A 27,056-nucleotide genomic window follows, 5' to 3' on the forward strand; every position below is an offset into this window, starting at 1 on the left:
CAAGTCCTGATTATGTGACCATTGATGCCAGGCAAACTCTGAAGAGCACTGATAATGGCTGGGGTCATCCATTTTGTAAAGGCACTGCCCAGAATGCAGCAATGGCAAACCACTTCTGTAGAAACATTTGCCAAGAACAATCATGGTCATGGAAAGACCATGATTGCCAGTCATGCCAAAAAGTCAAAAATCAAAGTAAATCAAAGCGTAACCCAAAATGTCCACAGTAAATCTATCATAGCTACAAGGATTTTAGCTGTGATTAAGGACATTATTACAACTAATTCTTTGTAGTTCTACTGCCAAAAGCTTCCAAACCATCAGTCATTTTTGCCCATTTTCACACCTCATCACTGAGTTAGTATCGTTAGCACACACAGCCAGCACACAACACTGGGAAATGCCGCAACGATTCCTGTAATCCAGAGGGAAAGAATTCATTCCCAAATGTAAATGGAGATTCCACAAGCCAGTTGCATCAGCCAAAAATTAGGGAATTGTATAGAGAGAAAAAAGACAGCAAAGAGGTGCATTAAAAACGTTTAGTTGACATACCATCCCAAGTATTCCCATCACCTGAAGGGAAAGGTAAACAGAAGGACAAGGGATAAATACAACTCCAAGGTAAAGGAACAGAAAGAAAAACTGGGCAATGAATACACAAGGTGTCTTGATATTATACATGTGTCCTTGGCTTTCAGAAATGTAGTCTTAAGCAGTTCAACATTTGCGCAGGCAGATAAATGTAGACACAGGCGCCAAAGTGAAAATGCCTCAGGAATGTTTACAAACAGCTGCTAAAGATCATAATATATAGGAGCAGAATTGGCTCGTTGAGTCTGCTTTGCCATTTCATCACGGCTGATCCATTTCCCTTCCAGCCCCAATCTCCTGCCTTCTCCCCATATCTCTCATGCTCTGACCAATCAAGAATCCATCAACCTCTGCCTTAAACATACCCAATGACTCAGCCTCCACAGCCACCTGTGACAATGAATTCCATAGATTCACCACAACCTGGCTAAAGAAATTCCTCCTCATTTAACAATATAACCATATAACAATCACAGCACGGAAACAGGCCATCTCGGCCCTCCTAGTCCGTGCTGAACTCTTAATCTCACCTAGTCTCACCTACCCGCACTCAGCCCATAGCCCTCCACTCCTTTCCTGTCCATATACCTATCCAATTTTACCTTCAATGACACAACTGAACTGGCCTCTACTACTTTCTCAATTATTTCTGTTCTAAATGGACGTCTCTATTCTGAGGCTGTGTCCTTCGGTCTTAGACTCCCCACACCATAGGAAACATCTTCTCCACATCCACTCTATCAAGACAACATTTAATAGGCCCACACTGGCTTGCATTAGCACCAAGAGCTATAAACTCATCGATGTTAGTCGTGGATAGAGGACATTCAGCCCTTCACCAACACAATGACCCATTCATATTAACCCTCATCCTCCAGCACTGAGGCCACAGCCTTCACTGGTACCTAAACACCTCAAATACTTTTGGCAACTGTTTCTACCAGTTTCTCAGGCAATGTATCCCACTCTCTGGGTGAAAATTTACCCCTCACCATTACCCTCTGGTTAGAAGAGGTGAGACTAGAAGAGAAGCTGAAAGGTGATAGGTGAAAAAGGCGAGAGAGCTGGAAGAGGGTGCCAGAGGGAATACCAGCATCTGCAGAATCTGCTGTTATATGATTTTTAACTATGTTGCAGCACCACCTTCACTGACATTTAGACTGGCCCTTTATTCCTCAATACTCCCATTGATATATACTCTAACCTCATTAATACACCCAAGGTACAACCATTTCTCAGCCCATTCCACCAACACCCTGTAGCTGAACACTACCCTCCAAATCATTTACATTTGTTCTAAACAAGGCTCCTAGCACTGATGCCTGTGAAACACCACTACAGTACCACCAGACACAATAACCCAGCCCTCCAAACTCCTAACCACCACTACTTTCACATCCTGTCAGTCACCCAATGTACAGACACCTGTACCTAGTGTCACTTTATGGACAGTCATTCTGTAAGCTATCTTATGTATTTATATTTATTGCAGTATTTTTCTCAATTATTCTGCTTTTTTAAAAAAAAATTACTTTTTTTTGTGCTGATTTGGATCCAGAGTACCAATTATTTTTTTCTCCATTACAATTGTGTATTGGAAATTACATCACACAACCATGAATCAGCCTCAGTATCTGATTGCCAGGGCAATTTTGGATCCAATTCACCAGCCTGCTGAGGCTCCCCAAAAGTTTGGCCCAGTCTCCCAAGTGAAACCTTGTCAAAAACTTTATTGAAGTCCACATAAATCACATCTGTCCTCTCAAGAATGTACCAGGCAGTCAGGCTGGCAACCCATGGGCAGTCACTGCCCTGTTAACTGTCTCTGGTCAGTCCCTGACTTTCCAGGGGATCATTAATCCTCTCCCTCAATGTTTTCCTAATACTGATGTTACATTCACAGGGAAAACCCTGTGGTTACCAGGCTTTTCTCTGCTGCCTACATTGAAAGGAGGAATCATATTTGCTGTCCTCCAGACATCTAGAACCTCAAGTGTCAGTGAAGATTTAAAAGTCTCAACCAGAACCCTTCTTTTCGACAATTAATCGCAAATGACAAGAGAGAGACCAGGCTGTCATGTCAATTATCGCACCACCAAACTGGGATAAGATTCCAATCAAATGGTAAAGGCCACTCTAAAAACAGGTTTCTCGGATTAAATCAGACTTCTTGTATGCAGTAGCAGGTAAACATCTTTCATCTGTCTGAAGCCCAGACACACACAAGGGAAATCTTATACTGTGAATCCTCTGAACCTTTAGCCAGAACAACTGGACTAAGCCACTTTGCTCTACTCCTATAGACCTTAAATCATATCTTAAGATTTTTGTAGAATCAATTAGGCAAAGAATAACAGCAAAATAAATTACAATTTACCCAATGAGTCCTATGTTAGTTATTGTTCATTACAACCCTTGATACTTCAAACCCTCTCAGACCACTGGAGCTCACACGAACGCAGGCACCTAACCGCATAACTAGAATTGCAGAAACACAAACTTCATTGTTACTCTTCAACAAAAACATTCTGTTCTTTAAACCAAGCAGAAACAAAGGTGTCTACTGTGACAAGAACACAACTGGTGCACAAATACCCTTTAGCAAAAGGTCCGTGTGCGACCCATGCCTTTTGCGACTCTGACCAATTGCTATATGTGACCTTGACCCATGTTTATCTGCGACTCTAACCCACATGGCCCCTCCCTGCTGTACCAGTGGGGTAGAAAAGACAAACATGGAAATAACCAGACAGAGTGAAATTCAAAACACATCAGTTCTTTCAGAATAATTTTCTGCCTTGCAACAAAGAACCTTGCTTTCGGATAAAGAAATTCTGAAACTATCCCACTACCCAAGCAACAAAGCCAAACACCCTTACATGTTATAACTCTGCACAATCCACATTTTCCTGTTAAACCCACCAAATATCAAAGAATATCAAGTAGCAACAGGAAGCAGTTGAGAGACGCATAAACATATTGGTTGAGTTGAACGGCCTGTTCGTGTGCCTTTAACTTACATAAGTGAACCCCAGGTCTCAGGCACCAAGGAGAAGGGGCCAGGGCAGGATTTTCATCACCCACAAAGACGCTGCAGCCCCTGAGGTGATGGGATTGGGCAGCAACTGGGCTCTTCCCTTTCTAGACTTCTCTGACAATGAAGATTTAATTTCTGCAAAGTGCAACTGAATTTGGGCAGAAATTCGGGGCAAAATGGGGGACAAGGAAATAGTGGATGAACTGAATAAGTATCTTACATAAGTCTTTGCTGTGGAAGACACCAGTAGTCTGGTAGAAGTTCCAGGTGCCAGGGGTCATGAAGTATGTGAAGCTACCGTAACTAAGGAGAAGGTTCTTGGGAAACTGGAAAATCTGAAGGCAAGTAAATCACCTGGGCTAGTTGGTTCTGAAAGAGGTGGCCAACGAGATTGTGGGGGCATCAGTAACGATCTTTCAAGAATCACTAGATTCTGGAATGGTTCCAAAAGACTGAAACATTGCAAATGTCACTCCAAGAAGGGAGAGAGACAGAAGAAAGGAAACTATAGGCCAATTACTCTGACCTCAGTGGTTGGGAAGATGTTGGAGTCAGTCATAAAGGATGAGGTCTCAGGGTACTTGGAGGCACAAGATATGGCCCTGTTTAATGAATTGAGTTCAAAAGTTAATGTTGCAACTTTATAAAACCTATTTGGGCAGTAGAGTCAAATAAATTACAGGCTTTTAAGAGATATTTTGATAGGCACATGGATGTAAGGAAGATGGAGGGGCTGTCGATATGAGGGATTAGTGCTTTGGTGTTTTTGATTTGTTTTTTCTAGCTGGTTTGGCACAACACTGTGAGCCGAATGGCCTATTCCTTTGCTGTCCCATTGCTGCCCATCTCTACCAATATTCCAGTTACCAATCCAATGGCCCCACCCTACCACAGTAACTGCAAAATCCCACCTTCCGTTTCCATGTCGTGTCCTTTCGGTGCCTCTCCAATGTCAATGGTGAACATGACTATTTTGGGGGTCATGGTAGACATTCTGTTACTGAAACAGAATTTATACGTCCCGTCCATGTGTGCAGCAAAAGTGTACTTCCCACTGGATTCACGGTCCCCCTTGTAAATATTTTTGCCATCAGGTCCCGTAATCTGCAAAAAAAATACAACAACCACTGAAGTTCTTGCAAGTATGACACTCAGAATGCACATGGAAGGAGGGCAGACACTTGATACAAATCCAAAGGACATAAAACAGATTTAAGCAGCTTTATCTGCACAGTTTCCATGTGGATAAAGACATTTGTCATTGTCCCAATCTTCCAATTAAACAAAGAATAGGACCATAAGACCCAGGAGCAGAATTAAGCCACTCATCCCATCAAGTCTGTTGCACCATTCCACTATGGCTGATTTATAATCGGAATCATGTTTAATATCACCTGCATATGGCGTGAAATTTGTTGTCCACTCAACCCCATTTTCCTGCCTTTGACGAAATGATGAGAAATAACTAAACGGCATTAGAAGATCTGATTAATGAAATTTTCAACAGTGTGTAACCACCTTTATCCCTCATCTGGTTTAAGATAACACTTGTGAAGCCCAGTGACCAATGTTGAGGTGAGTGAAGACAGAGCTGAGCTGAGGGTCGGAGCGTATGGGATCGAGGCAAAGTCAGAGCAGAGGAGAGGTGGATTTGAGGCCAGTGCACCTAAACAAAGAGTGAGGCTTGATCAACCTAAGTGCCAGTCCGATTTAGAAAGGTCGGGTAGGGGCCAAAACTTGGTGGCAGGGTCCAGGCCCAGAGCATATCATTACGACAGGGATTACCTGATATTTGAAAGATTTGAACACTGGGCCAGATGGATTGAAAAGGAGGGTGCATGGACAAGAGGCAAGGGTTGGGCCAGTTTCTGCTCGCTGCTCTGCAGCGTTTACTGTGCTCTTAACTGAGGCTAAGGCCTGCTCCAGGCTTTGCATCCATGGACTCACTTTTGTTCTCAATGGCATTTGCTTACTTTTATTGCTTGCACAATTTGTTCCCCAACCCCCCCCCCCCCACGTTGGGTGCTTGACTGTATTTTTTATTTTTTTTTAAAACAGGTTCTTTGCTTTGTAGCTGCCTGTAAGATGAATCTCAAGGTTGTATACTTTGACAGTAAATGTACTTTGTACTTTGAAACAGACAACATATCTCAAATCTGTTTAGTCCCTTGTGAAATCAGAAGTCCTGACTTGTGGAGATGGAACCACAGCCCTTATAACTAAAACATAAAAAGAAAAGTAGTGAGTAGGAAAAGTGCAACTACAGAATCATGATACAGCTATACTTAAAAGGTGACGTAAACACACACATACAAACAGTTTCAGTTGCACGTCTGTGAGGAAGCTGACAATCTGATCAGTATGAAGAGTCTCTAACTCAAACAACCAAATCACCAGACATACAGTAATATAGTTCACCAGACTCACTTTCTCACAGATATCAAAACTGACAGGATGAGAAACCATCAAGCACGTACATCAGTACTGATTGAATATACTAAAACTCTACAGCCGAGTGGTGGGGCAAAGATCTATCAGATCTTTGATCAGAATCACTCCTTTACCAGAATCCATGGTAAATCCTGAAGGACAGCATTTCTAGTGGAGTCTAACCTTCTGAGTTCCCTGAGCTGGAATTTCAGCAACCATGTGTCAATTACAGTTTTGGGCCCCTCAACTAAGAAAGGACACACTGGCACTGGAGAGAGTTCAAAGGAAGTTTACAAAAGTGATAATGTGAATGAAAGGGTTATCATTTGAGGAGCGTTTAATGTCTCTGGTTTGTACTCAATGCAATTCAGAAGAATGAGGAAGGGGACCTATTAAAACTTATCAAATGTTAAACAACCTAGATAGAGTGGATGTGGAGAGGATGCTTCCCATGGTGGGGGAGTCTATAACCAGAAGACACTGTTTTAGAATAGAGGGTTGTCCATTTAGAACAGAAATGAGAGAGAATTTCTTCAGCTAGAGAGTAGTGAATCTGTGGAATTCTTTGTCACAGGCAGCTGTGGTGGCCAAGAGATTGGGTACTTTTAAGACGAAAGTCTATATGCTCTTGATTAGTCAGGGCATGAAGGGATACAGGGAGAAAGCAGGAGACTGGGGGTGAGAGGGAAATTGGATCAGCCATGATGAAATGGCAGAGTAGATTGAATGGGCTAAATGCTTAGTTAGAGCATTGACTGATTGGTAGGAGGCAGCAAGTAGGAATAAAAAGTTCCTTTTTCTGACTGGCTGCCAGTGACCAGTGCTGCTCTGCAGGGGTCAATGTTGGGACCTCTTCTTTTTATGCTGTATATCAATGATTTAGATGATGGAATATAGATAGTTTTCAGATAGTATGAAGATTGTTGGAGGGGCAGGTAGTGCTGAGGAAAAAGGTGGGCTGCAGAAGGACTTAAGATTAGGAGATTGGGCAAGTAAGTGACAAATGAAATACAATGTTAGAAATGCATGTTCATGCACTTTGGTAGTAGAAATAAATGTGCAGACTATTTTCTAAATGGAGAGAAAACACAAGAATCTGAGTTGCAAAGGGACTTAGCAGAACACCCTAAAGATCAACTTGCAGGTCGGGTTGGTGCTGAGGAAGGCAAATGCAATGACAGCATTCATTTCAAGAGGTCTGGAATACCAGAGAAGAGATGTGATGCTAAGGCTTTAAGGCAGTGGTGAGGCCTCACCTTGAGTATCATAACAGTTTGGTACACCTTGTCAAAGAAAAGATGTGCTGGCTTTGGAGACAGTTCAGAGAAGGCTCACAAGGATGACTCCGGGAATAAAAGTATTATCATATGAGGAATGTTTGATGGCTCTGGGTCTGTACTTGCTGGAATTTAGAAGGATGAGGGGCAATCTCATTGGAACCTTTCAAATGTTGAAAGGCCTGGATAGAGAAGATGTGGAAAGGATGTTTCCCATGGTGGGGAAGTCCAGGATAAGAGGGCACAACCTCAGGATAGAAGGGCATCTATTTAAGCAGTGACGCAGAGAAATTTCTTCAGCCAGCATGTGGTGAATTTGTAGAATTTCTTACCACAGGGAGCTGTGAAGGCCAGGTAGCTAGGTGTATTTAAGGAAGAGATTGATAGGTTCTTGATTGGACCCGGCATCAAAGGTCACAGGGAGAAATCCAGGAAGTGGGGCTGAGGAGGGGAAAAAAGGATCAAGCAGGATTGAATGATGGAGCAGACTCAATGGGCTAAATGGCTTAGTTCTGCTCTTATGTCTTATATTGTCTAAAATGTCTAGGGCGGGGGTCAGCAACCCGCGGCTCCGGAGCCACATGTGGCTCTTTTACGTCTGTGCTGCGGCTCCCTGTTGCTTTGGGAAATAATTGGTCAGTATTTAATTAAAATGTATTTTATGTTAGTTTGTTAGTTTTTGAAATGTAATTCTAAATTTGAAGATTATGGTGATCTTGTACAATCTAATTAAGACGTTGTGGCGACCCATTTCCTGACACATCCGAACCGGCTCACAATTAGCCAGCGTTCAGGCTAAGGGAGATAGCCTACGGGGGTTTGTGAGTACGTGTCTTTTGCAGCATCCGCGCCCATGGGGGGCGGGTTGAGGGAGGCTTAAAAGCAAGGCTGTTTAGTTCGAATAAAGCTATCTTTGACTGCAGTTTACTGACTGCGTGTAGCATACCGCTACAACGTGTTTTTATCGCTGGCTGTCCAGAGGGGAGGTGCTGAAACGCTTTGTCGCGTGTCTGGAAGAAGTGAAAACTTTCCTGGGCAGCAAAGGGCCCACCTTTCCTGAGCTGGAACAGCCAGAGTGGCTGGAAAAGCTACACTTCATGGTAGACATGACAGCGCACCTGAACATGCTGAACACAGCTCTTCAGGGGTAAGGACGTACAGCCCTGCACATGTTGGAGGATGTTTTGGCATTCGAGCGCAAGTTGACAGTGCTTGCCAGAGATTTACAGAAAGGCACATTGTCTCACTTCTCCAATTTGAGAGAGTTCAAACAAGGTCACGACATGATAAATTCGGAGTATTTACATTCTGCAATCATCGCAATGCAAACATCGTTTGGGAAACGCTTCTGTGAGTTCAGAGAGGAAAAAAAACACATTATCCTTCCCGGTCACTCCCCTAAGCATCGATCCATCCCTACTGAATACGACTGCATTGTCAGGTGTGAGTCAACCTGACCAAGTATGATAAATATTTTAATTGCCTATTATTTTACGTATATTCATATGTTTTCATTGTTCAGTGAAATAGTCCTTTTATTTTTCAGGTTGACAGCTGGCTGACGTTATTTTTGGTTTGCTGCTGGCGGCAAATTTAAGTTTGGCGTTTTTCATAAATACAAGAAGGACTCAAATAGACGTTGAGTATCTTACTTAAAAGTAACCTTCAACCCAAACTCTTTTTTTCGGAGTTCAAAATGTTTTTGTTGCATGCAGAAATGTAATTTTGTTTTCTCTGCAGGAGTTCATCAATTTCATAAATGCAACACATTATAGTTTGTTTATACATATCATAAAGGCAAAACAAAACGTTGTATGCAGTGTTATTTCATTTTAAATGTCAAACGGGTTTTGCGGCTCCCAGTGTTTTCTCTTCTGTGGGAAACGGGTCCAAGTGGCTCTTTCAGTGGTAAAGGTTGCTGACCCCTGGTCTAGGGGCTTCATAATATGAACCGTAAAATGCAGAGTTCTACAAAACATGGAGTGTTGTTTTCTTTGTTAGCATTCAGCCGTGATGTAGAATGCAAAATCTGAAAGGGAGGTGAAAGCAGATTCTCTGTAATTTTCAAACGATAAGGCAGTGAAGAAGGCTAATGGAATGATGGCCTTTATTACAAAGGGAATTGAGTACAAGAGCAAGGAAATCCTCTTGCATTTGTACAGAGCCCTGGTGAGACCACACCTGGAGTACTGTGTACAGTTTTGGTCTCCAGGGTTAAGGAAAGACATCCTGGCTGTAGAGGAAGTGCAGCGTAGATTCAAGAGGTTAATTCCTGGGATGTCTGGACTGTCTTACGCAGAGAGATTAGAGAGACTGGGCTTGTACACGCTGGAATTAAGGAGATTGAGAGGGGATCTGATTGAAACATACAAGATAGATTGGACAAGATAGAGGCAGGAAATATGTTCCAGATGCTGGGAGAGTCCAGTACCATAAGGCATGGTTTGAGAATAAGGGGTAGGTCATTTAGGACAGAGTTAAGGAAAAACTTCTTCTCCCAGAGAATTGTGGGGGTCTGGGATGCACTGCCTCGGAAGGTAGTGGAGACCAATTCTCTGGATGCTTTCAAGGAGGAGCTAGATAGGTATCTTATGGATGGGGGATCAAGGGATATGGGGACAAGGCAGGAACCGGGTATTGATAGAAGATGATTAGCCATGTTCTCAAAATGGCTGCACCTATTGTCTATAGATAACAAATATCGATAGGCTGTGGCGAAAGTACAATAGAAAACTGAAGAGCTTTTACAACCATTGCATGTTCCAGTTAAGGTGAAGGACAAGACTTGTAGGTTTCTGGAACCCTGATTGACAAGTGATACTGAGCCTCTAGTTAAAGAAGGCAAAGAGGACTGGGCAAGCAAGGTGCAGCAAAATCCTGTGAGATTCTGTAAGTATATTAAACTGGTGGCTAGTGAGAGAACAGATGCCCCCAAAGTTCAGCAGGGCCATCTGTGTGTAGAAAAGGAAAAGGCAGATTTGTAATGGATATTTTTTTGGGTTTTCCTGTGATTAAAACAATGCAAGCTTAGGAAATGGGGGAAGTGAGTTGTGGCGTTTTGCACCACATATGATTCACATGTACTGAGGTACAGGGAAAAACCACCCATACAGAACAATTCGGAAAACAGAGCAGTGAGATAGCAAAATGTAGAACAGTAACCAAATGCATTATAAAACATTACAGTGCAGAGAAAATGCAGTGCATGGTCAAAACAAGGTACAGTGGTGTTAGAAAGTTTGTGACCTTTAGCTTTCTCTATTTCTGCTTTAGTATGACCTAAAATATTCTCAGACCTTCACACAAGTCCAAAAAGTAAATAAAGAGAACCCAATTAAATACCATAAAAACATTATACTTTTTAATTCAGAAAAATTATCCAATACTACATGTATTGTTGGAAAAAGTACATGAACTGTGGCTTTCTGTAACCGGTGTGATCTCCTTGAACAGCAGTAACTTCAACCAAACGTTTCTGATCATTGTTGATCAGTCCTACACATTGGCTTAGAGGAATTTTAAGCCATTCCTTCTTATAAAACTGCTTCAACTCTGGGATCGGTGGGTTTCCTTGCATGGAACTGCTTACTTCAGATCCTTCCACAACATTTCTACAGGCTTACAGTCAGGACTTTAACTTGGTCATTCCAAACCACAGAAGTTCTACCTTAACCATTCTTTGGTGGACTGACTTGCGCGTTTAGGGTCGTTGTCTTACTGCATGATTCACTTTCTCTTGAGATTCAGTTCAAGAATGTAGAATTTGCTGGTGCAATTCAGAATTCATAGTTCCATCAACGATGGCAAGCTGTCCTAGTCCCAAGGAAGCAAAGCAGGCCCAAATTATGACACTGCATCCCATGTTGCATAGATGGGATGAGGTTCTTCTGCTGGAATGCAATGTTTGCTTTTCACCAAACATTTTAGTCAATAAGTTCTGTTTTGGACTCATCCATCCACAGAACATTCTTCAAATCGCCTTCTGGCTTATCCACATGGTCTTTAGCAAACTTTAGACAGGCAGTAATGTTCTTGGAGAGTAGTGGCCTTCTTGCAATCCTGCCATCCACACCATCATTGTTCAGTGCTTGCCTGACGGCAGATTCATGAACACTGACATTAGCCAATGCAAGACAGGCCTGTAGCTCCTTAGATGTCACCCTAGGGCTCTTTGTGACCTCCTGGAATATCACACGCCTTGCTCCTGGGAGAGATTTTGTTGGTCAACCACTCATGAGGAAAGAATGAAACCACAGTCAAAGTAGTAAGAAGTCTCCTAGAAAATCATATATTTTATGTAGAAATTAAGAGTAGGTGGCGTCCACAAAAGAACGGACTACCACAGGAATCAGTCCTAGCACCTCTACTATTTAACATTTACACAAATGACCTTTCCTAACACACGCAGGTTTATCTATACAGACAACCTATGCATAGCAACATAAGCTAACTCCTTCCAAGAAGTTGAAATACGACTTACAGCAGCCCTCGAAGCAATGAAGCAGTATTATGAAAAATGGTCTCTGAACCCAAATCCAAAAATTCAAGTGTGTGCATTCCACCTGAGGAATCGAGAAGAAGCTCAGAAACTCGATCTTCTGGTGTGGGAAGGAACTCGAACAACATCCGACTCCAATTTACCTGGGCGTGACCCTGGATAGGACACTTTCATTTGCCACCCACATCCAAAAACTCCGAGGGCAAGTTGGCTCTTGCAATTCTGTCTTGAAAAAATTAGCAGACACGAAATGGGGAGCTAATGCTCACACACTTAGATCAACTGCCCTAGCATTCTGTTATGCACCCACAGAATACTATGCACCTGTGTGGGGCAGATCAGCCTATGAAAAGAAAATAGACCCGTTGCTTAACGAAGCCTGCTGAATAATCACGGGCACACTGCGCCCCACACCCACTAACATCATTTACAGACTTGCAGGCATTGCTCCCCCAGAGATCTGAAGACAGACTACAACAAAAATTGAAAAAGGTAAACAGAACTCAGATCCACAGTACCCACTACATCATCATGTGCCAGTTTCTAACCGCCTAAAATCGAGGAAAAGCTTTGTTACGGTGGAGGAACTACCCCACAGAACATTCTCCCAAACATAAAGGACTGATTTCTGGCAACACCAACAGAAGCCAGAACCCCACCAAACAATACAGTGCAAGACCCCACAGAAATATTGCCAGATGGGGCACTGCTTGACAGACAGAACTCTCAACAGAGTGAGACCGGGAGCTTCTAGGATGGGTGACAATATGGTGAAGTGGGTATGGCAGAAAGGGTGCAGAACATTGAACATGTTCTGCACAACCGCCCACTCTCACCTGATCAACATCAACCAAACAACACTAGAGTAGCTGGCTGTCTGGTGTGACAAGCTATGATGATGACTCGTGGGGAGAGTAGCAACAGTGCTGAACTGCCTTTATTTGCACAACATCTGCCAGAATCCTTTTCCAGCCTGGTGAGCATCAATAATTTGTTTTCCCTGAGGTCCTCAAAAATCTCCTTTGATTGAGGCATAGCACACTTCCAAAAACCCTGTGGTAAAGATCAGACTTCGATAGTGAAGATTCAGGTTTATGTTCTTTAAATAGGATAGGGCCACCCACACTCATTCCTGATTATCATCCCATTGATTAAACACCTGACTCTAATTTCCCTTTCAAATGAACTGATAATCCTAGGAGGCTCACATACTTTTTCCAACAAATACATGTAATATTGGACCATTTTCCTCAATAAATAAACAAGTATAATTTTTTTTGTTATTTATTTAGTTGGATTCTCTATCTAGTTTTAGGACTTGCAGGAAGATCTGATCACATTTTAGGTCATATTTGTGTAGAAATAGAGAAAATTCCAAAGAGTTCACAAACTTTCTAGCATTACTGTAGATTGTCTGGTTGAGTGAAGGGAGAACCCATTTCTGAACACCTTAGACTAGATTTCAGAAACTGATTAAGGCAGATCAATACTGCAGATAACCCAGGTGCTGGATTCACTTCTTAGTTTCAAGATTGAAATGTAAAAAATGTTTTGCAGGATTTGTTTTAATCTTAGAACTGCAAATAATATGAGAGTGTGGCGACCCATTTCCTGGCACATCCGAACCGGCTCACAATTAGATAGCCTACGGGGGTTTGCGAGCACAGAGCTTTCGAGAGAGGCTTAAAAGTGAGGCTGAGGATTTCGAATAAAGTTTTTTCCTTCGACTGCAGTTACCGACTCCGTGTTGTAATTTTAACGCTGCGTGTAGCACACCGCTATAATTGGTGACTCCGACGGTCCAAACGATTTTTGGACCAGAAATGACCGACGCCGCCTCTGTTCATGCGGCTTCGTTGAAACTGCCGGGTTTCTGGACACAGCGCCCGAACCTATGGTTCCAGCAAGCTGAAGCCCAATTCCACGTTCGCCGGATCACCTCAGAAGACACCCGCTACTACTATGTGGTGAGCTCCCTCGACCAGGACACAGCGGCCCAGGTCGCGGAGTTCGTACAGTCGCCCCCGGCAGACGGCAAGTACACGGAATTCAAAGCCCTACTCCTCAGGACTTTCGGACTCACACGGCGCGAGCGGGCTGCCCATTTACTGCACCTGGAAGGCTTGGGCGACAGACCTCCATCGGCTTTAATGAATGAGATGTTGTCTCTCGCCGACGGACACACACCCTCCCTCATGTCTGAGCAGGCATTCCTGGAGCAGCTGCCCGAGGACATACGCCTGCTGCTGTCCGACGCGGATTTCAGTGACCCCCGGAAGGTGGCAGCCCGGGCGGACTTGCTGTGGAATGCCAAAAAGGTGAGCGGGGCGTCCATCGCACAGTTCTCCCAGCCACACTCCCGGCAGCAAACCAGTCCAGGCCCGGCCGCAGAGCCCGCCAACCCCCGGCCCAATGAACACTGGTGCTTCTACCACCAGCGGTGGGGCACAGAAGCCCGCCGTTGTCGCCGGCCCTGCAAGTTCCCGGGAAATGCCAGGGCCAGCCGCCGCTGATGGCTACAGCGGCTGGCCATTGGGATAGCCTCCTGTATGTGTGGGATAGAAGGTCGGGACGCCGGTTTTTGGTTGATACTGGGGCTGAGATCAGCGTTTTACCTCCGACGAGTTACGACACCCGCAGCAGGGCACCGGGTCCCCCCTTGAGGGCCGTGAATGGCAGCACAGTAAGAACCTATGGCACCCGTCAGGTGCAGCTACAGTTCGGCTCCAGCCAGTTCACATGGGACTTCACACTGGCCGCCGTAGCCCAACCGCTTCTGGGTGCGGATTTTTTGCGAGCTCTCAGCCTACTGGTCGACCTGCCCAGGAAGAGACTGGTACATGCCGAGACCTTTCAGACGTTCTCCCTGGGTGCAGCCCAGTTGCCAGCCCCTCACCTCGGCTCCATCACGCTGTCCGACAACGACTTCACCAGGGTCCTGGCAGATTTCCCATCAGTTCTGGCACCGCATTTCACAGCGGCCATGCCCCGACACAACGTACAGCACCACATCCCGACCCAGGGACCACCCCTCCATGCCGGCGCTTGGCGGCTTCCCCCGGACAAGCTCCAAATGGCGAAGGAGGAGTTCCAGAGGATGGAGGAATTGGGGATCATCCGGCGGTCCGACAGCCCATGGGCCTCCCCCCTGCACGTGGTGCCCAAAGCGACGGGAGGCTGGAGACCGTGCGGCGACTACCGTAGGCTGATCGAGGCTACCACACCGGACCGCTACCCTGTGCCGCACATTCAGGACTTTGCAGCAAACCTGCACGGCGCACGGATCTTCTCCAAGACAAGGTAGACCTCGTCCAAGGGTACCATCAAATCCCGATGCATCCTGACGATGTCCCCAAAACGGCTCTCATCACCCCATTTGGCCTTTTCGAGTTCCTCCGCATGCTGTTCGGCCTGAAGAATGCCGCACAGACGTTCCAGCGGTTAATGGATGCGGTGGGACGGGACCTGGACTTCGCGTTCATTTATTTAGATGACATCCTCATAGCCAGCAGCAGTCGTCAGGAGCATCTGTCCCACCTCCGTCAACTCTGCGCCCGACTGAGTGAGTATGGTCTTACAATCAACCCTGCCAAATGCCAGTTCGGACTCGATACCATTGACTTCCTGGGCCACAGGATTACTAAAGACGGGGCAACCCCTCTGCCCGCTAAGGTAGATGCGGTCCGCCACTTACCCCGACCCACCACGATCAAAGGCCTTCAGGAATTCGTAGGTATGGTCAATTTCTACCGCTGCTTCCTCCCTTCAGCTGCCCGGATCATGCGCCCCCTGTTCGCCCTGATGTCGGATCCGAGCAAGGACATTACCTGGGACGAGGAGTCCGCCGCGATGCTAGTACATCCTAGAATGGACGCCCCTGCCGCCCTCACAGTGGACACATCTAACACGGCAGTCGGTGGGGTGCTGGAGCAACTCATAGCAGGTCGCTGGCAACCCCTGGCGTTTTTCAGCAAACACCTGCGGCCACCCGAGCTCAAGTACAGTGCTTTCGACCGGGAACTGTTGGCAATCCGGCATTTATGAATGGAGTCGAAAACACGGGACGACAACTCTACCTGGCAATCCGGCATTTCAGGTACTTCCTAGAAGGTCGGCCCTTCACCGCGTTCACGGACCACAAACCGCTTACCTTTGCGTTTACGAAAGCGTCCAACCCCTGGTCGTCCCGCCAGCAACGCCACCTGTCCTACATCTCTGAATACATGACAGATGTCCGGAACGTCTCGGGTAAGGACAATGTCATGGCGGATGCGCTCTCTCGCCCTACCGTTCATGCCCTTTCCCAAGGGGTAGACTTTGAGGCACTGGCAGAGGCACAGCAGGCGGATGAGGAGATTCCGAGTTACAGAACCGCAGTCTCCGGTTTGCAGCTCCAGGACCTCCCCGTGGGCCCGGGTGAGAGGACCCTACTCTGTGACGTCGCCACCGGCCAGCCCCGTCCCGTCGTCCCGACAGCCTGGCGGCGCCGTGTTTTCGACTCCATTCATAACTTGGCACATCCCTCCATCCGGACGACTGTCCGGATGGTTTCCAGCAGGTTCATTTGGCACGGACTCCGCAAACAGGTCAGTGAATGGGCCAAAACATGCATGCACTGCCAGACGGCCAAAGTGCAGCGGCACACCAAAGCCCCACCGCAGCAGTTCCATTCCGCCCACCGGCGTTTCGACCACATTCATGTGGATATCGTGGGCCCCCTACCAGTGTCGCGTGGAGCGCGGCACCTCCTGACTATCGTGGACCGGTTCATGAGATGGCCAGAGGCGGTCCCGCTCACCGACACCACCTCCGAATCTTGCGCCCGAGCCCTGATCACCACCTGGATAACTCGCTTTGGTGTACCGGCCCACATTACCTCCGACAGAGGCGCCAAGTTCACCTCCAGCCTGTGGTCAGCTATGGCCAATCTTTTGGGGACTCAGCTGCACCACACCACTGCCTACCACCCACAGTCGAACGGGCTAGTGGAGCGTTTCCACCGTCACCTGAAGTCGGCCCTCATGGCCCGCCTGCGAGGAGCCAACTGGGCGGACGAGCTTCCCTGGGTCCTACTCGGCATCCGCACAGCGCCCAAGGACGACCTGCAAGCCTCGTCGGCCGAGTTGGTATACGGCACGCCCCTGGTCGTCCCCGGGGAGTTCCTACCAGCCCCACAGGGGCAAGAGGAAGATCCCGCAGCAGTCCTGGGCAGACTACGCGAGAAGCTCGGTAACCTGGCCCCCATACCCACTTCACAGCACGGGCGGCACCCGACCTGCGTACCCAAAGACCTACAGAACTGTAAGTTTGTGTTTGTATGAAGGGGCGGGCATCGGCCACCGCTGCAGCGGCCATACGAGGGGCCGTTTATGGTTCTCCGGAAACAACGGGTCCACGTTTGTGCTGGACGTTGGGGGGAAAGGAGGTTTTCACGGTGGACCGCCTCAAACCGGCCCACGTGGACCTGGCGCAACTGGCCGAGTTTCCAGCACCTCGGCGCAGAGGCCGACCTCCCAAGCAGGTTCTGGCCCAGACTGTGGACATTGGGGGGTGTATCGCCGGTTCGGGGGGGGGGGGGTATGTGGCGACCCATTTCCTGGCACATCCGAACTGGCTCACAATTAGATAGCCTACGGGGGTTTGCGAGCACAGAGCTTTGGAGCCTCTGTGCCACGGGGGGCAGGTCGAGAGAGGCTTAAAAGTGAGGCTGAGGATTTCGAATAAAGTTTTTTCCTTCGACTGCAGTTACCGACTCCGTGTCGTAATTTTAGTGCTGCGTGTAGCACACCGCTACAAGAGAAGCTATGAAGTAGAGAACCATTTCAGTAGTTTCACATGAACAAGAATGAGAGGCACTAAATTAAATTTACATCTACCTTATACATTATATTGAGATACAGTGCAGAACAGGCCCTCTGGCTCACACCACCTAGAAACCCACCTATTTAACCCTAGTCTAATCACAGGACAATTTAAATCTTTGGACTGTGGGAGGAAACTAGAGCACCTGGATGAAACCCACACATTCATAGGAAGGATGCAAATGCATTGCAAGTGGTCCGGAAAACAACACTGGGGCAGATAAGCCACTATGGGATTAACATCCTCTGATTTATGGTTGGCGGGGTGGAGTTGAGTCTCTACCAAAGGAGACGCAAGACACCCCTTCCCTCCACCAGCTTATAGGTCACCCTCGGGCAAAAGATATAGCACTGTTTAGCCTGCAAATCAAGATCATGTGGAGCAGGTGGTGGATGGTCGTATGAGCAGCTGGTGCATATCCCAAGTCCTAGTTAAGCAACCACTGAGACCAGGCAGACAATTTCTGAAGAGTATTGACAATGGCTGTGGTCACTCGTCTTGCAAAGACACTGCCCAGAAGAAGGCAATGGCCATCCACTTCTGTAGAAAAATTTGTCAAGAACAATCACGGTCTTGGAAAAACCATGATCACCCATGTCATATGACATGGCACATAATGAATGAATGGCATCTCCCTCCTCCCTTCCAGTCCTGATGAAGGGCCTCAGCCTGAAATTTCAACTGTACACACTCCATACATACTGCCTGACCTGCAGAGTTCCTCCAGCATTTTGTGTGTTGCTCTGGATTTCCAATATCTGCAGAATCTCTGGTGTTTATCAATGAATGAATGAATGAATGATGTTTACAAGTGTAAAATCCAACTCAACTGAAACAAGATTCTGAGTCTTTATGGGTTGGACATGAAGGTGCTTCCTCCTGTGGGAGAATCTAGAACTTCAAGGGGGGGGCGGGGGTTGTCACAATTTAATAATGAGGAGTTGCTCATTTAAGACAACCAAAGAGAATTTTTCCCCCTCACAGAGGAACTCCTCTCAGACTTCCAGTTGGACACAAGTCTCAATTTTAACCAACACTTCAATGATAAATTCTGTCATCTACATCAGCGATGAATACTGCAGGTAGACAGCATGTTCAAAGTACATTAGCAAAGTATGCATACTTTATACAACCTTGAGATCTGTCTCCTTTCAGCCAGCCACAAAACAAAGAACCCCAATAGAACCCATTAAAAACAAAAGACCGTCAAACATCCAGCGTGCAGAGAAAAAAAAACAAAACATGCAAATAAAGCGAACAGCATTCAGAAATTAAGTTTACAATGCCAGGCGTTACTGTAGTCGATTCAGAAGGCTTCAGTCCAGCACAGAGCAAAGCCCACGGAGCAACAAGCCAAACTGGCCAGTTTCTTGTCTCAGACACCGACCATTTCAATCTGGCCCAGCTCTTAAATCACCAAATCCTCAGTTCATTCCTTGCCCTCTGTTGCCTTGATAAAGCCAGTAACTGACCTTACCAATTCAGCTTGGCCCTTAAATCAAGCCTCAGATCATTCCTTGTCTTGACTCTGCTGAAATCGAATGACTTCAAGAGCATGGTGACCAGCAGCACTCACACCACAGTGACAGTGTTTTGAGGGGTTGGTGATAAAACAGTAACTCCTGCTTGAGGAGCTCCAACTTGCCTATCGGCATAAGAAATCCACATCAGATGCCATCTCACTGGCACTTCACCCAACGCTGGAACATCTGGACATACACACATTAGTATACTCCTTATGAACTACTCAGTTTGCTCAGTATTCAATACTACCACTCCAGCAAACTAATCTGTAAGTTTCAAGACCTTGGCTTCAATACCTTCTTGTACAATTGGATCTTCAATTTCCTCACTTGCAGACCCCAGCCAGTTTGGCTTGGTAACAGTATCTCCTGAACAATCTCCCTCAGCACAGATGCACCATAAGGCTGTGTGCTTAGTTCACTGCTCTACACGCTTTACATTTATGACCGTGAGGCTAAGCATAGTTCCAATGGCATATTTAAGTTTGCTGATGATGCTATTGAAGGCCGAACAAAGGTGGTGACAAATCAGCACATAGGAGGGAGATTGACAATCTGGCTGAATGGTGCCACAACAACAACCTCTCACTCAATGTCAGCAGGATCAAGGAGCTGATTATTGATTTCAGGAAAAGGAACCTGGAGCCAGTCATCAGGAGATCAGCGGTGAAGAGGGTCAGCAGCAGATATAATCTGTCCTGGATCCAGCTCATATGTGTCACAACAAAGAAAGCACGACAGCACCTCTACTTCTTTAGAAGTTTGCAAAGATTTGGCATGTCATCCAAAACTTTGACAAACTTCTCTACAGATGTGCAGTAGAGAGTATTTTAAAGGTTGCATCAAGGTGTGGTATGGAAACAGCTTGAACAGAAAAATCCTACAGAAGTAGTTGATACTTCCCAGTTCATCATAAGTAATGCCCTCCCTGAAAATGAGCAAATCTATAAGGGACGCTGTCACAGAAAAGCAACACCCAAAGACCCCCACCATCCAGGCTATGCTCTTTTTTCACTGCTCCCTTCAGGAAGGGGATACATGAGTCTTAGGACTCACACCAACATGTTCAAGAACAGTTATTACCCATCAAACATCAGGTTCCTGAACAAGAGGGAATAACTTCACTTGCCCCATCGCTAAACTGTTCAGTTTATGGACCCACTTTCAAGGATTCATCTCATGTTCAATATTTATTATTTATTTTGTTTATTTGCACCATTTGTTGTATTTTGCACATTGGTTGTTTCTCTGCATTGCTGGTGCTGTCTTTCATTTACTCTATTGTGCCCACAGGAAAATGAATCTCAAGGTTTTAAATGGCGATATAGATGTACTTCAATAATAAATTTACTTTGTACTTTTAAATCCAGTTACAAGGATAAAACAGAACTATACTTGATCTGCAGGGGAACACTTTGCATTTAGTGACTACAATGCCATTAGTTTCCAAGTAAATATGCAAATAGATAGGTCTGGTCTGTGGATTGAGATTCTAAATTGGAGAAAGGCCAATTCTGATGGCATCAGAAACGACCTGGCAGGTGTGGATTAGAATAGGCTATTTTCTAGCAAAGGTGTACTTGGTAAGTGGGAGGCCTTCAAAGTGAAATTTAGAGAGTACAAAGCTTATACGCGCTTGTCAGAATAAAAATTATTCTGATATGTCAGGAGCAAAAGGAATGCAAGGGACAAAATTGGTCTTCTGGAAGCTCAGAAGCGTTATCTATGCATGAGGCCAAAAGAGATGAGGAAGATCTTAAATTACTTTTTCCATTTGTATTTACTCAGTAGACAGACACAGAGTCTACAGAAGTGATGCAAAACAGAATCAACATCATGGACCCTACATAGATTACAGAGGTGGTGGTGCTGTGGCAAATTAGGATGGATAAATCCCAGGGCGTAACAAAGTGTTCCATCGCACCCTGTGGGAGGCAAGTGCAGAAAATGCCAGGGCCCTAGCAGAGATATTTAAATCATCTTCAGCGACAGGTGAGGTACCAGAGGATAGCCAATGTTGTTCAGTTGTTTGTGAAAAACTAAAAATAAACCAAAAAATTTTAGGCCAGTGAGCCTGACAACAGTTGTGGGAAAGTTATTGGAAGGTATTCCAAGGGAACGGATATAGAAGTATTCAGAGAGATATGAACTAATTAAGGATAGCATGGCTGCATGCATGGTAACCAATGTCTAGCCAATCTTACAGAATTTTTCAAGGAAGTTACCAGGGAAGCTGACGAAGGAAAGGCAGTGAATGTTGTCCACATGGACTTTAGCACAGCAATTGACAAGATCTTGCATGGGAGGTTGGTCAAGAAGATTCAGTTGTTCAGCCTTCAAGATGAGTTAGTAAATTGGATTAGACAATGACTTCGTGGAAGAAGCCAAAGAGTGGTAGTAAATGGTTGTCTCTCTGACTGGAGGCCTGTGACCAATGGAGTTTTTTTGTTCATTTATTTATTCAAAGGCCCTTCCCACCTAAAGAGCTGCACCGTACAACAACCAACCCTAGCCTAATCATGGGACAATATACAATGACAAACCGCCCTATTAACCGGAATATCTTTGGAAACCGGAACACCCGGAGGAAACCCATGAGGTCACAAGGAAAACATACAAGCTCCTGATGGATGGGCTGGAAATGAATTCTGAACTCAGAAAGGCCTGAGCTGTAAAACGGTCTCACTAACCACTGCGCTACTGAGGCAGCCCAACATGAGAGTCAGGGAACAGGCTCTTTGGCCCATCTAGTCTGTGCTGAACCATTTGCACTGCCTAGTCACATCGACAGCCTAGCTCCTGGAAAGCTGTCCACATCATGATTTCTGTAATGCAAAACCTCACCATCTTGAGCAGATGCCAAGAATTACAAGTTGAAAAATAAATTTTGTTTTTTCCTACATAAATTCAGTGGAAGTATAATACTTAGGATCTCAAATTTTTGGGTAGTGTGTGAACTCTGTAAGATAAGCTTCCGTTACCCGAATGGTCACAATGTGGGGGTTGACTGTACCTACTAACACAACACCCACAGCCCTCTGAGGTACCAGGAGTGAGGAATTAGTCAGAAATGCCTTGTGGATAGTGCAACATGGAGCAGAGATTTGCTGTTAGATCATAAAACATTAGGAGAAGAATTAGGCCATTTGGCTCATTGAGTCTGTTCTGCCATTCCATATTGTCTGATCAACCTCTGCTTTAAATATACCCAATGACTTGCCTCCACAGCTGTCTGTGGCAATGAATTCCACAGATTTACTACCCTTTGGCTAAAGAAATTTCTCCTCATCTCCAATCTAAAGAAATATCCTCCTATTCTGACTCTGCCCCCACCCCCCCCCCAGACTCCCTCACCATAGGAAACATCTTCTCTAAATCTATGCTGCTCAATGTACTAATCCTGCTGGACAGTAGTGGTGGGATTTCAAATGTGAGGGAAACCATCATGGTCCTGGGGGTATGTATAACCTCTTTACTGACAGTGGCGGGAACTGAACCCCAAGCAATCTTACAGCTGCCGCTGTGAGGTGTGGCGCTAACCGCTACCCTACTGTGCCACGCCCGATGAGGATCATAAAGCCAACCGCAGGGTCTGTCGGTCATGAATTTACTGAGGAACAAAGGAGTGAACTACCCCCCCCCCCCCTACCGGGCCGTGAACATGTGATGTTGCTGTGAAGTTTGACTGAGAGCTGGGCCCTCCCTTCCTCCCCACCTGGCTTGCTTTTCCCTCCCCAGTGCAACTGCACAGGAGATTTACTGGGAAACTGTCTGGATTAGACAGCGTAAGGGAAGGTTGAGCAAGCTAAGACTTTTCTCTCTGGAGCAAAGGACGTCGAGAGCTGACTTGATAGAGGTGTACAAGACGACAAGAGGCATCAATTGAACGGACAGCCGGAGACTTTTTCCCAAGGCGGAAATGATGAATACGAGAGGACATTTTGAGGTGATTGGAGGAAATTGTAGTGGGCAGGTCAGAGGTAGTATTTTTACACAGAGAGTGGTGTGTTTGTGGAATGCACCATCGGGGGTGGTGGTAAGAGGCCGACACATAGGAAACAGTTGAGTTATATGGAAAGATTGAATAGGTTAGGATCTTATTTCTTGGAATGTAGAAGATTGAGAGCTGATTTGATAGAGGTATACAACATATTGAGGGGTATAGATAGGGTAAATGCAAGCAGCCTTCATCCACTGAGGTTAGATGGCCCTGCTACCAGATGTCATGGGTTAAGGGTGAAAGGATTAACAGTAACGCAAGGGGAAACTTCTTCACTCAGAGGGTGGTGAGTGTGGAACGAACTGCCAGCACAATGGTGCATGCGAGCTCAACTTCAACGTAGTAGTATGGATAGGAACATGGATGGTAGGGATATGGAGGGCTATGGTCCCAGTGCAGGTCGATGGGAATAGGCAGCGTAAATGGTTCTGCATGGATTACATGGGCTGAAGGACCCGTTTCTATGCAGTACTTCTTTTGACTACGAGAAATACAGTGGATTCTAGTTAATTTAGCCATCGGTAATTGGGTTAGCTATTTATTTGGGACAATTCTTAAAAGAACAAAAACTATTCAAGAATTAGCCAGGATTCTTTTTGTTTATTTGGGATACTATGCTACCTAATTGGAACAGAACAGTTTCTAACTAGCGTCAGACATGTGCACTTTGGAGCCATTAAGACACTACACCGTACTTAAAGCAAAAAGTTTGCAAATGGTGTCGATTGTTTGTGTATGTGTTTAAAAAGTAGTGAGCTTTGTCACTGATAGTTAGTGAGAGATAACCAGGCAAGACAATTCAGAACTGTTTTGCATTCATGCTTGGAGATGCCAGAAACAGCCGAAAGTGAAAATGAAACAATTTCACTACTTCAATAAGTTAGAAACTACGAAGAACTTGAAGGTATCATCATTCACCTTGAATGTTGCAAAGAAAATGAAGATTTGGAAGATACAATTGTCGAAAGCATTGTATGAAAGCAGTTCATTGTCTGCACTAGGTACAAGTGTGCTGGTTTTGTACATTAACAGTCAAAAAAACATGATGAAGGTGAATTCTCGGGGATGGGGAATGGTCAATGTGGTCACCCTTCAAAAATATGCAAGTTACTACTAAAGACTGAATTGTCAGCTTTTTCACCGCAGCTTTCCAATTTTATGATAAACTCTAGTGGAAACACTTTCCAATTGCAGGTGGATCTTAATTCATTTCTGTAATCAAACATTGAAGGACTCAAACATTAGAAACATTGGTCTTGATACATCATCTAGAGTAGGGGTTTCCAACCTGGGGTCCACAGATCACTTGGTTGATGGTAGGGGTCTATGGCATAAAGAAAGGTTGGGAACCCCTGATCTGAAGTTAAACACTACTCTAATGTTCCTTATCACACTGTTCTGATGGAAAAAGATGAAACAAAAGATGGCGCAAAGAGAGGGATCTCAAATCAACAGATTTGTTTCTGCTTTCAGCAAGTCTCCTCTGCAATGTCGTGTAGTTGACTCTGCAACTACATTCGCAAAGTTCTACATTTGTACAGTGGAGCGCATTTAACTGGCTGCATCACTGTCTGGTATGGGGGGGGGGGCAGAAGCTATTGCACAGGATTGAAGCAAGCTGCAGAGAATAGTAAACTTAAGTCAGCTTTTTCATATGTACTGACCTCCGTAGTTCTATCCTGAACGACCACCACCACCCAGGACATGCCATCTTATCACTGCTACCTACCATCAGGGAGGTGGTACAGGAACCTGAAGACACACACTGAACAAATCAGGAACAGCTTCTTCCCCTTCTGAATGGACAATGAATCCATGAATACTACCTCACTACTTTATTTTTAATTTATTTTATTTAGCTATGTAATATATATGTAATTATTGTAATTCACCTTTTTTCTATTATGTTTTGTATCGCAAAGACAGACTTCACACCATATGCCGGTGATACTAAACCTGATTCTGAACTTCAATATTGCCCAAATAATGAACCAAAGATCCACCATCTCATCGACAATCATAAACTTGCGATATACTGAATAATAGCAATTTACAAGTGTAATAAAAATGTTGTAAATACACAATTCAAGGAATGTTTAATGTAACATATGGTCTCTTTGCCAGAAAGTCTACACAATAAATAAAACAAGCTTAAAGACATAATGTTTTGTAGAGTATTTCCATTTGCAAAGGCAGTTATTGTATGGTTTAAGTCAAAATGAGACATTTACCTTCAAGACTTCGGAGGTAACAATACTGAACTCACCTGCCCCATCCTTGAGATTGGTTCCCACAACCAATAATCTCACTTTAGGGACTCTATCGTTATTTATTGCTATTTATTTATACTTCCATTTGTATTGTTTGTCGTCTTCTGCACTCTGGTTGATCTTTCATTTACTCTGTTAAAGTTACTTTTTTTATAGAAAAGCTGAGTATGCCCGCAGGAAAATGAATCTCACTGTTGCATAGGGTGACATTTATGTACTTCAATAATAACATTTACTTGGAACAGTTAAGTGGAGGTAACTTTGCGGGGTCCCAAGGTCTGCAAAACTCCTCTGCAAATTAGCTTGACAAGATCCACGTCTCTTTACCTTTTAACCCTTCAATACCCGGAAGGCCGGGTAACGCACTAATTACGGGAGATACTTTATGAACAAGTAATTTTGTCCTTGCACTGAATGGAACAAGGGGATTTGCCTTTATTTTTTGATGACCTGTCAACTAGAAACTAGTTACACCAAAACTTCACCAAATCACAGAAAAATTAAAGTTACTTTCTTTAGTAACAACATTTTGCACATGTACCAGATGAAGTAATAAGACAAAGTTCCTGCAGAAACGTGATGAACAAATTTGCTTGGCTGCAGTAGGAGCGCGAACACGGCGGGGAACCTCATGTACCTGAGCCCGGCCACTGGTGAGGGAAGACCGGGTCCGCACACTCGAGTCTTCGAGCCACGGGACGTTACCCGAGGAGCCGCCGTCCCCAGGGGGGGGACAGCAGACTGACCCTGCTACCGCTAATTGGGCCTACGGCCTAGGGAAGCCGGGAGCTCGCGTTACCTCCACATCGATGTCCAGGAAGCCACCCTCGGCCACCTCGAAGATCAAGCCCATCTTGGTGCCCGACGTGACCTTCTCGAAGAAGCACTCCTCGGCGTGCGCATCGATGCTGACGAAGTACGCGGAGGCGCCGCACAAGTAAGCGAGGAGGCCGAACAGCACCGAACACTCGCCCAGCGTCAACATCTTGTGTCCGCGCTGAGGCCAGCAGAGCCGAGCCCGCCTCAGCCACTGCCACGTCACCCCCGCCGTGCCGCAACACGCATGCGTGGCCCCCTCGTTCGCGGACTGCGCCTGCGCGCCTCCAGGTCGCCCCTCCACCTACTGCGCCTGCGCGCTCGCCGTTCGCCCCTTTACCGTATCTACGTAGCGCTGACAACGTATCACCGTTCCGCAGTGCTTTTGCCCAGGAGAACTGCGCCTGCGCGGTGGTGAGGAGTGAAGATGGAGGGGGAGGCGGTTCGTCTGCCAACCGGGGTCTACTTGAGGGCCAAGGGCCCAGTTCCTTCAAAGCAGGTTGTCATTACCCCTGAATCTTACTTTCACCCAGCTCATTTATTCCCCTTACAGACTGTGTCTTCATCACAATTTACTTATCTTAGTAACTTTTGTGTTTTCTGCTCTAATCTTCCTACGCTCTCCCTCAATGAATTCCGCACTTTCTCCTGGGTTTCCCAATTCCCTTACAGAGTCAAAGAGAAGTACAGCAGAATCAGGCCCTTCGGCCCGTCTAGTCAATGCCAAAACCATTTAAACTGCCTACTCC

At 45.6% G+C, this 27,056-nt stretch overlaps 1 protein-coding gene across 1 annotated transcript in view; it reads right to left on the bottom strand.

Annotated features, from left to right (window-relative positions):
• tmed2 (transmembrane p24 trafficking protein 2) overlaps positions 1–26,554 on the bottom strand; it is a 30,935-nt gene extending 4,381 nt beyond the window's left edge. The window contains exons 1-2 of the mRNA XM_059994544.1: positions 26,291–26,554; positions 4,543–4,735 (exon numbers count right to left, since the gene is read on the bottom strand). Of these exons, the coding sequence (XP_059850527.1) occupies positions 4,543–4,735; positions 26,291–26,476 (379 nt within the window). The 5' untranslated portion in view covers positions 26,477–26,554. The remainder of the gene's footprint in view (positions 1–4,542; positions 4,736–26,290) is intronic.
• Between the last annotated feature and the right edge of the window lie 502 nt (positions 26,555–27,056).

The sequence above is a fragment of the Hypanus sabinus genome, chromosome 18 (genome assembly GCF_030144855.1).
Source record: "Hypanus sabinus isolate sHypSab1 chromosome 18, sHypSab1.hap1, whole genome shotgun sequence".
Taxonomy (NCBI): domain Eukaryota; kingdom Metazoa; phylum Chordata; class Chondrichthyes; order Myliobatiformes; family Dasyatidae; genus Hypanus; species Hypanus sabinus.